This window comes from Marmota marmota, unplaced genomic scaffold (genome assembly GCF_001458135.2).
Source record: "Marmota marmota marmota unplaced genomic scaffold, marMar, whole genome shotgun sequence".
In the NCBI taxonomy this organism is placed as follows: Eukaryota; Metazoa; Chordata; class Mammalia; order Rodentia; family Sciuridae; genus Marmota; species Marmota marmota.
The window spans coordinates 33,622,226-33,632,616 of NW_026000005.1; the positions used below are offsets into that span (position 1 = coordinate 33,622,226).

Here is a 10,391-nt window from a genome sequence, read left to right on the forward strand (position 1 = left end):
TTAAAACAGCACCTCACACATAGTAGGCACTCAATAAATATTTGCAGAGTGAATAAACTCTTGTGTCCTGAGTTCACAGGACTCTGAACACCAGAGATATGGCTAGAATCTGTGAGTTCTAGCTGGCAAACAAACTCCTCACACTGTTTACTGATTACATTTATGAAAGTCAGGCTTGTAGTCTTGTGGGAGGAAGCAGATGACAAGCACATATGTTGGTGTCAGATGACGGCCAGGACTATGAAGAAACACACGATGATTAAGGTTCAGACAGGGGATGGGCACTGTTTTAAAGGGGATGTTTAAGGCAGAACTTGCTGATAAAATGACTTTAAGCAGCGATCTGAATAAAGGGAGGCAGTTATTTACTCAGGTAACCAGAAGAAGAACATTCTGGGCAAGAAAGGTCAAGAGCCCTGAGACAAGGGTATGTTTGGTATATCGAGAGAACCAGGAGGAGGCCAGCATGGCTGAAGGATGAACAACTTCACTTTATGTTCTGACTCTGAAGTTTCTAAACCATGCTTAAGAGCCCCAAACTGGAAACCACCCTTAAAGTCCACTAAGAGAAAAGGTGAATTTGATGGAATGTACTAGAAATCCAGGAGAACCATGAAGTAAGCGCCCCACAACAGCACAGATGGATCACACAAAGTCAAGCGCACAAGGTCAGGTGTATGGGCACATACGTGGTTTTGATCCCATTTACACGAAGCTTAAAAGCAGGCCACACTAAAGTACATCCCTAAGGTGCACGGTGGGGTGGTAAAAAAAAACAAAATAATAAATAAGGAAATGACTATCACAAAAGTCCAGATCTGATCATGGAGGAGATATGGGGCTGGCAGTGGCTATCTATTGCCCTGGGTGGTGGTAGCAGAAGCAGGCACTTTCAGGTGTTCTTTATACACTCTTCCTAATTTTTATGTCTTGTTTTTGTTTTGTCTGTGATACATACACACAAACACAAGTTTTTTAAAAGCCTAAATTAAAACTAAGTAAGAGGCAATTTAGGACACCGTCAACTAATACAAGGCATACACTATCTTTGGACACACACTCTCACCAAAATTATTTCCTAAAGGTCATTGTAAAAGAATAAAGTGCCCAGCGACTCGGGAGGCTGAGGCAAGAGGATCATGAGTTCAAAGCCAGCCTCAGCAAAAGCGAGGCGCTAAACAACTCCGTGAGACCCTGTCTCTAAATAAAATACAAAATAGGGCTGGGGATGTGGTTCAGTGGTCAAGTGCCCCTGAGTTCAGTCACTAGTACCCCCCCACACACACACACACAAAAAGAATAAAGTACACAGCGCGTAACTGGCACAAAACAAATATTTGTTAACCAAACTAAAAAGGACTTCAGTCTCCAACAGAGTTAAGCATAATTTACTTTTTAAACAAAGGTGTGCTGATATAATCACTTTAAAGTATCTAGAAAGTTCCAGGAAACCTAGATCACATGACATATAAAAGAAAGAAATGTCATCTTCTGGGAACTTCCAATGACACTAAGACTAAGGCAAGGCAGAAAAGAAGAAGAGAGATTCTGTGAGTTTTCAGGCAAGAAAACCTTTAAAAGTCATCTTGTGAATGGAGTGTGGCTGACTTACCGTAGAGCACTGCCCTCCGACTTACAGGGCCTGAAGTCCTGCTCCAGGAACCACCATATGACGCACCCCAACCCTCCCCTGTCTCTCAAGAAGGAAAAAGTGCCAAACTTAGAAAGTGGGAAGTCCTGGTGCCAGGGGCACGGTCCTGCACTAGCGTCCTTTGTGTCTTTGTAGGTGCTTCCTGTGAATCACAGTCTGGCCCAGGGCTGCACATGCAGGTTTCTGCAGGAAGCTGGGCATGAGATTCATCAACTCTTCCCAATCTGCTCAGACCTGGCTCTGGGAAAACACAGCATGGTGTGGGTGGAGCAGAGGGGTGCGGGGATGAGGCCATCTGGGCCGAATCTGAGACCTCACTGACATTAATATATCCTCCAACACTTTCCCTCAGAGGATGGAAGACAATTTGATCCACTCGAGGTGAGTCCACACCGTACCAGGAACGCTCTGCCCACATAAGATGGCTGTGCATCTACAGTCAGTGGTGGTTCTCTTTTTTAAACGTTGCCAGCCTTCCCTTCCCCCACTCTTGCTTTGCACTAGCACTTGGTCTCTGGCCTCAAGACAGGAAAATGAGCTTGGGGTTTCTGGACCACAGGCTGTCGTAATCCAGGGAAAGACAGGAAAATGAGCTTGGGGTTTCTGGACCACAGGCTGTCGTAATCCAGGGAAAGTGTCGTACTCCAAACAGTTTCTAGCACCCACCATATCAGCACAGTGACACACCTCCCTGCACAGGGCTCTGCTCCTTCTATGGCACTGAACTATAAAAGGATGTGAATCCCAGTTCAGCTGTGCGTGCCTCTGAGCAAGTTACTGAAGCTCTCGGTGCCTCCGTTTCTTCAATGTCAAGTGGAAATCATAGACGTAATTACAGTCAATCCTCAGGATCCACGGATTCCACGTTTGCAAATTCTTCCACTCACTAACATTTACCTGTCACCTTAAAACCAACAGTATTGATGGTTTAAAGGTCATTCATGGACGTGTGCAGTGAAAAACAGAGGTGGACATTCAACTGAGGGTAACGATCTGCCTTCTTGTTTTCAGCTCTCATACCAAAAAAAGAAACAAGTGTCCTTTTTATAGTATAGTCAGTGATGTATTTTGCATTTTTGTAATTTTTATTGATCTCTCTGTTCAGAGTTTTCCCTATGTGCTAAAATATATGGTAGATAAGCTTCATTCAGACAAACTGTGGCTGGGCATGAGTTCAATTTCAATGGACTAACAATATATATTAAATAAAGTGACTCTGGGTAGAAACTCGAAACAAGATTGTGTTAGGACTAGTCAGTGAATCAGCTCACAGGAACTCTCTCTGTACTTCCCCCAGGAGCAGGATTCCGTATTCACACATTCAGTAATTCTCACACAGCAGATGTAATGAATTCAGCGTCAAGGTGGCTTTATAAGACAGAACTACCGAGTAACAAGACCCAGTAGCACCTCATGGTCAAGCACTCAGGACACTGCCCCCTACACTGAAAGGCCTAGGACAACTGTGCAGAACCGGAGGGCAGGGAAGACAGAGCTCTTCCTCTACCTGCCTTCTCCCCTCACCTGAATCCTGCAACAGGGCAACTCAAACTGTGCCATTTCTTCATGGTCTGTGGGCCATTCAGGGAAATTCAATTCCTTCTTAGAGCAAACCCTGGTGCAGACACTAAGTAATCATCTAGCTTAAGCTGAGACTGTATATTACTTTTTCCCTAATGGGAATTCAGGCACTGTAAAAAAATAAAAACCCTGGCCTCTGTTCTCGGTCCGTTGCCCACAGATGTGTGCATCAGTTCTGTTATCAACAACAGAAGTTGTATGTGGGCACTGACAGGAGAAGGCAGTGAAGTATTTGGAAGCTCGGAGCCATGAATGGTTAAAAACTCAACCGTCACTGTTAATTCTTTCCATTTCTTCTTTTGCTTTGGAACAAACAGATAGTGATGATGATGCTTGTCAGTTATTGACAGCCAATAAAAATGAAAGAATAAGAATTATACCCCCCCCCCAAAAAAAAAACATTCAAAGTAACCCCTGTGAAGATGCTATAGCCCATGCTGCTCACTCTGCTCCCTTACGTTACCTTTGGTCTCCTCAGGCCTGATGCCCGTATAGGATGCTGTGTGACAGGTGACTCTATGGTGTCAGAGGACTTGGGCTTCCTTCTGCTTAAAGTTGTCTTAAGCTGGTCCTCCAAGGCCACAACCCATGTTCAAGTGGATTATTAAATGGCAAGGGTATGACTTTATCACAGATGGAAGAAAGCCATCCACAAAAGTGAAATAAAAACCAATGCTTTGGGGCTAGAATTGTGGCTCAGTGATAGAGTGCTTGCCTAGCACGTGTGAGGCACTGGGTTCAATTCTCAGCACCCCATACAAATAAACAAAATAAAGTCCATTGACAAATAAAAAAAAAGTTTTAAAAAAGAAAGAAAAATCAATGCTTTGAGCTCACACATTTTCCCCAAAGTAGTTAGTAATGGATTGAAGAGTGTTCCCCCAAAAGACACATCCGAGTGCTGATCCCCAGTACCTCTGAACATGGCCTTATTTGGAAATGGGCTTTGCAGATGTAATTAAGGATCTTGGAATGAGATCATCCTGGATTTTAGGGTGGAGGCTAAATCCAATGACTGGTATCCTCCTAAGTGAAAAGAGAGGGAGGTCTGAGACTCAGAAGAGGAGGAGCACAGGGAAGAAGAGGTCAAGATTGAAATGGTGCTGCCACAAGCCAAGCACCAGCAGGAGCTCCCAGAAGCTGGAATCACCAAGAAATATTCACAATGCCTAGAGCCTTCTGAGGGACTGTGGCCCTGTCCACACCTTGACTTCTGACTTATAGAACTGTGAAAGGATGTTTCTGCTGTTTTGAGCTACCAAGTTGAGGTGATTTATTGGGGCAGCATTAGAAAACTGATAATCCATACCCCCACATTTCTCTTCACTGGTAGCATAAAATCTTGAACCGAAAGACGTTTTACAGACATTTCAGAACAACCCACTGGTATTATCATCCTCTCCTTGGAGCAAACTGGCTTGTCGTCATCACTGTTTTGATCACATTTACCTTGCTTCAGAAATGTGATCGGTGCAGGGAAGAGTGGCATACAGGACCTCAGACCTTACAGAGATGGTTGATAAGATGAATCTTACATGATTCAGGTCTTTCATGACTGCAATCTCACTGAAGATGAGAAAACAGTGACAATATGACTCACAGGTTGATGGGACCTTTGGCTTTCTTGGGTCAGGATCAGGCCATGAATCCTTTATCCAGGCCTGGACTTGTTCTTAAGTTTCCTTGCATTGAAAAAAAAAATGTCTACTAAGGTGCTCTTGGCATAGCTCAGTGGTAGAGCACTTGCCTAACATGCGCAAGGCCCTGGGTTCTATTCCCACCCAGAGCCACAAAAAATATAAATGATAAGTTTTATTTTTGAAAAGAAAAAGAAACGCCTACTCAACTATTCACTGGTGAGGCAGCCCTGGGCAGATGGAAAACTGACAAATGATCAGGATGAACACTTCAGGGACTTGAGGTTCCCTCCCAGCCCCACAGACAGCCTGGAAGGGGGAGGGGGTCCCGAGAATATCAGTTAACACAAGACCACAGAAGGAGGATCAAACCTGAAAGGGCCCTTCCAGATCACCATTAAAGATAGATCTCCCCATTTTTATAGAAGAAATGAAGGTCCAGGGAATTTAAGAGGCTTGTTGCAAATCACAGCTGGTTAATAGCTAGGACTAGGACTCTAGTGTCCCCCACCCCACACATGACTTGGTTCCTGGTGTCAGGCTGCTCTCACATCTAAACAGTAATGAAGGATACAGAAAAAGGGAAGGAGGCAGGGGCCAAAATGGTCAGGGGCTAAGGCAGTGAAATCTGATAAGTTCTTGGAAATAAATTTTATGTTACTTTTAGAAAATATGTGATAGTTTTCTGAATTTTCTCTACTGCCAAGGCTTTGAGGCCAGACAGACATGGATTCAAATACTGGGTTTCTAACCAATCAACTTTGACTTTGAACTTACTGAGCCTTGGCTTCCTCATTTATAAATGAAGATAACTAATATCTACCTCATTTGATCAAAGTGTCTGTTAAATGACAATGTATTAAAAAAAATTCTCACTCATGCCAGAGCCTGCATGCAGTATACACCTCATATATAAAGTCTAAGAATGCTAAACACAGATTCGGTTCAGAGGCCACCTGAATATGTGGAGGTAGGAGGAAGATGAAGTTATAGGGGGACCTTTTTTTTTGGGGGGGGGGGTTCAACTCCATTATCAATATTTTCTTTCTTAAGGCAGGTGCAGGGTTTATGAGTTTCTTTCACTATTCTTCCTATCATTGTATTTTAAATAATTATTTTAAATGTACACACAGCAAGCAATTAATAAATGAACACTATTATTATCATTATCACCCAAAAAGTACTTTCTCAGCTCTTCCTTCACTGTGGCACACTGTGCCAGGCACAACAGGGGACACAAAGTAAGATTCAGCCTCTAATCTGCACTAAGGCCTCCAGCCTTGTCAGGGTGACAGTACCACCTTACAACTATGATACCTGGCAGAACACCATGAGAGACCGAGGGGCAAAAAGAAAGAAAGGGGACAGCAGAACTCCTTAGGAGACTTTCTGAGTTTTCATCAGAAAGGTAGCAATGAAGATGGGCTTTAGGCAGCAGAGTGATAAGAAATAGGGAACAACAAAACCCATCTCCATCAACAACTACCGCCCTGGCAAAGGCACCAGGGGACACCAGCTGGATCAGGTGACTGTAGGCAAAGAGACACAGAATGCCAAAGCAGAGAAGCAGAGGGGAAGAAATGTGAGAGAAGAGATGGGTGGTCAGCACAGAGGTACTCCACATCACAGAGAAAAGAACAGCCAAACCTTTCTCTTTTAAGTTATAAGGGAGCAAGTTCCATGTAATTATACTGGACAGAGGCCAGCTTTCAGGAGCCCAATAACTACTCAAAGGAACGGATGTTACCTAAATGGGCCTGCCCCACAAAGATCAGAGGTCCCTTAATGCCATCTCAAGCATAAGCTTTTAGGGCTGTGCTTCTTGAAGGCTGTCCCCAGACCACATTCTGCCAACCCACCTGGTATGTTTAGTAAAAGGCAGAGTCCCAGACCTGGAAGTCACAATGTTTGGGATGGATCCCAGAAGCTACAGTTTTAGCAAGTTTACCAAGTGATTCCAGAAAAAAAAAAAGAAAATGGTGGTGAAGAAGGAGGTAGTGGGGTCAGTTGACTACTCTTTAAAGACATCTGTGTGTGACACAAAGGACAGCAGAGAACGGCAGTTGGAGGTCATGGCAATATCAAGATGGGCTATTACTCAGGGGACCCCTCAGAATATTTCTAGAGAAAGGGAGAAGAAAAACCAGCCAGTGGGTGAGAGAAACACAGATGCACTTCAGCGAGGTACAAGCTTCCCCTACAGTTACAAGGTTCCAGAAAAAGCAAAAAGATCAAGGTCAAAAATGGAAGTGGCACAGTCAGACTGGCAAAGGAGCCCAGACTAAGAGCTGGGGGTTTTTTGTTTGTTTGTTTTGTTTTGTTTTTTTCCTGAACAAACAAGAGTCCCTGGTGTGTTCTGAGAAAGGACTGGAGATGACTGTGCATGCAGATGACAAACATCATCTCCTCTCACCTCTTCCAGGCACTGCTGCTCTGGGGAGCAAAATAAAACCTGAAGCCATTCTTATAGACAGTAAAGGATTTAGTTAAGGAGGAAAAGATGTCTTTACAAACCTTCTTTTTTTTTTTTTAATTTTTTATTGTTGGCTGTTCAAAACATTACATAGTTCTTGATATATCATATTTCACACTTTGATTCAAGTGGGTTATGAGCTCCCATTTTTACCCCATATACTACAAACCTTCTTTTTATAAATAAAAACAAAAAGACAAAGAATGAAGTTCTCAATAAAATAATAATTCAGACCATCTGGCCACATGACTTCACCACATCAATATTTTAAACTAGTTTCTTTGGAAAACAATATGAGAGTCCTCAAAAATTAAATACATTTACCATACGACCCAGCAATCCCACTCTTAGGGCTTTACCCCAGGCCATTGAAATCATGTCTATACAGAATCTAAAATGAATGTTCACAGCAGCATTATCCATAACTGCCCCAAAGTGGAAACAACCCAAATGTCCACCAACAGATGATGAGATAAACAAAATGTGATCTATTCATACAATTGAATATTATTCAACCATAAAAAGGAATGAAGCGCTGATATGTGCTACAACAGGAAGAACCCTGAAACCACTCTACTATGTAAAAGAAGCCAGGCAAATGGCCACATACTGGATGATTCTAAGTAATGTCCAAAATACGCAAATCTAGACTGCCAGAAAGCAGACAAGTGGATGGTAGGTGAAGGGAAGGTGGAGTGGGAAGTGACGGCTAATAGATAACAGTGATTCTTTTATGGGTAGTGAAAATGCACTAGAATTAGACAGAGGTGATGGTTGCACAATTTCATGTATATACTAAAAACATACACTCAGTTGGACACTCTAAACAGAATAAAAACAAACTAAAAAAAAATAGGATTTGAAACCAGGCCCTCAGATGACTTGCGTAGGAAAGAACATATAGATACCCATCTGTACACACCCTCACTTACCACTATTCCACATGTCCATTAACAAGCTGCTCTTTGGAAATAGTTATGTTGAAATGGGGCCAGAATGATAGGAAACCATGAGACCAGTCCACTCATATTCACATGCCCGGAATAACAAAAATAATTAATAATAACTAACATTTATTGAGAGTTTATTATGTGTCAGACACTATATTAAGCACTTGACATGTATTGTCTTCCTTCATTTCTCACTGCAATCCTTTGAGGTATATATATACTATTATCGTTCCATTTTACAGATGAGGAAATTGAGGCACAAATGAGTTTAACTTATGACAACTGATCCAGGTGGGTGACTCATCCTGGGCAATGTAATTCATTATTACCATGCTATGCTGCTTCATCTGAAACGATCTTCTTAAAAATCACCTGCAAAATTCACTGACTTATATCACTGTAAGTAAGCCAAGACAGGAGATCTAGATTTTTAAAACGACCAAAACTATTAACCTAAATAGCAAGCCTAGACAGAACATCAGAAATATCCAAAGATCTGACTATGAAACTCAGTTGAAAGCTACACTTCATATTAACTAAGAGCACTGACAATTCAAGTATATACTCCAAGCATGAAATTCTAGATGGTTACCTTCTACCTTTTAAACTAGGAGCAGATGACACAGTTTCTCCCTCGGAGTACCAGTAGAAAAAGTAATCAAAAATACTATGCATTGTGCATATGGCTGTGTGTGTGTATAATACACATGACATACATGTGTACTCACTAAACAGGGAGGAGCAGATGACAAATTCTAAGTTCTCAGTCATAGGAGAGGAAATGATGTCACATAATCAAAGAAGACAACTTGAGGAGTCCTTGAAAAATCACATCTAGGAAGAGGCGGCAAGGCAAAAGGTCACCACTTGTGGCAGGGACCATCAGAAGATTGTTCTTATAGTGGCAAGAAGTAGTGTGTTTAATATACTGGAAAATAAGAGCAGACAGGCAGGAAGGGGTTATGTAAGATCTTCAAAGTCCAGGGAAGTGTTTCAACTTGATTGAGTTAAAAAGGTAAGTCATGATTTAGAAAGAGTTGTGAAAGCGTTGTTATATTATCTGCATACCTCATAAAGAAAAAAAAAAAAACCCTGGCTTGAGTGTTTGCTCACCCAACCCTGGAATTCCATTTTATAAACTGTTTCCTAATTTCATTTTAAACATTCTGTTTCTGTCCTATCTACCCCAGAGGCATGACCTAGCGGAAGCTTAATTTCAGCCAACTCAAGATGCAAAATCATGGCTTAAAAATCACAGCCTGAACAAAATCATGCTGTAGGGTTTCTTCACAAAGCCTCTTAGCACATAGCTAATGACTATTAAATTTCTTCACATCTTATAGCTTAATGTATAATGAATCAACATCCTAGTGAATAGGCTATCTCTGACACAATATGCATCATCTTTTTTTTTTTTTTTTAATGTGAAAAACCTTCCTTGGGCTCGGTCACTAAAATTGTCACCATCTGGTAACAACTTTGAATGGAGAGGTATCTAACTTTTTGGCTGAGTGACACACAAATCCACAGTTGCACACTGCACTGTAATATACCTATCAAACTCCCAATCGCGAATTTTACAGGACTTAATAGAAACTTCTCCCGTACTCGTCTGCCCAAGCACTGCAACCGAATTCTTGGCACTTTCCACAAGTATCCACTGGGTCTCCAAGAATCTGTGTTTTCTGGCCGCCAACAACAACAAAAAGTCTGGCTCAAAGATCCTGCGAGTGTAAACATTCTTACCCAAGACATCCCGTGAAGGACCCAGGGGCTGAATCTGCGCCTCAGTGCGACCTTGCAGCAAGCCCACCTCCCGGTTCAGACCCGCATACAGGTATCCTCACCCCGGGTGCCCGGCTGCGGCCAGGCGACCCCGGATCGTGGGCAAGCGGTGCACCCACCTGACCAGGGGCTCCTTCTCGGGCAGGGCGGGCTCGTCCAGACACTTGCACGGGCAGCAGCAGCACGCGGTCCGCAGCCAGTCCCTCAGCCCCATGGAGAGCAAGGGTCCCCTTGGGCGCCGGAGTCTAGGAAGAAGTCGCCGCAGGGAGAGATCGCGGCCGGAGCGCGCGCCACCCGGCCGGCGTCCAGGTGCG

General features: G+C 43.0%; 1 protein-coding gene across 3 annotated transcripts in view; it reads right to left on the minus strand.

Annotated features, from left to right (window-relative positions):
• Positions 1–10,385, minus strand: part of Mreg (melanoregulin) — a 57,122-nt gene extending 46,737 nt beyond the window's left edge. The window contains exon 1 of one of the 3 annotated variants that reach the window (XM_015481345.2): positions 10,197–10,385. In XM_015481345.2, the coding sequence (XP_015336831.1) occupies positions 10,197–10,291 (95 nt within the window). In that variant the 5' untranslated portion in view covers positions 10,292–10,385. Of the gene's footprint in view, positions 1–10,038; positions 10,061–10,139 lie in introns of those variants that run through there. The other 2 variants (XM_015481344.2, XM_048808516.1) reach the window with 2 other exon arrangements.
• Between the last annotated feature and the right edge of the window lie 6 nt (positions 10,386–10,391).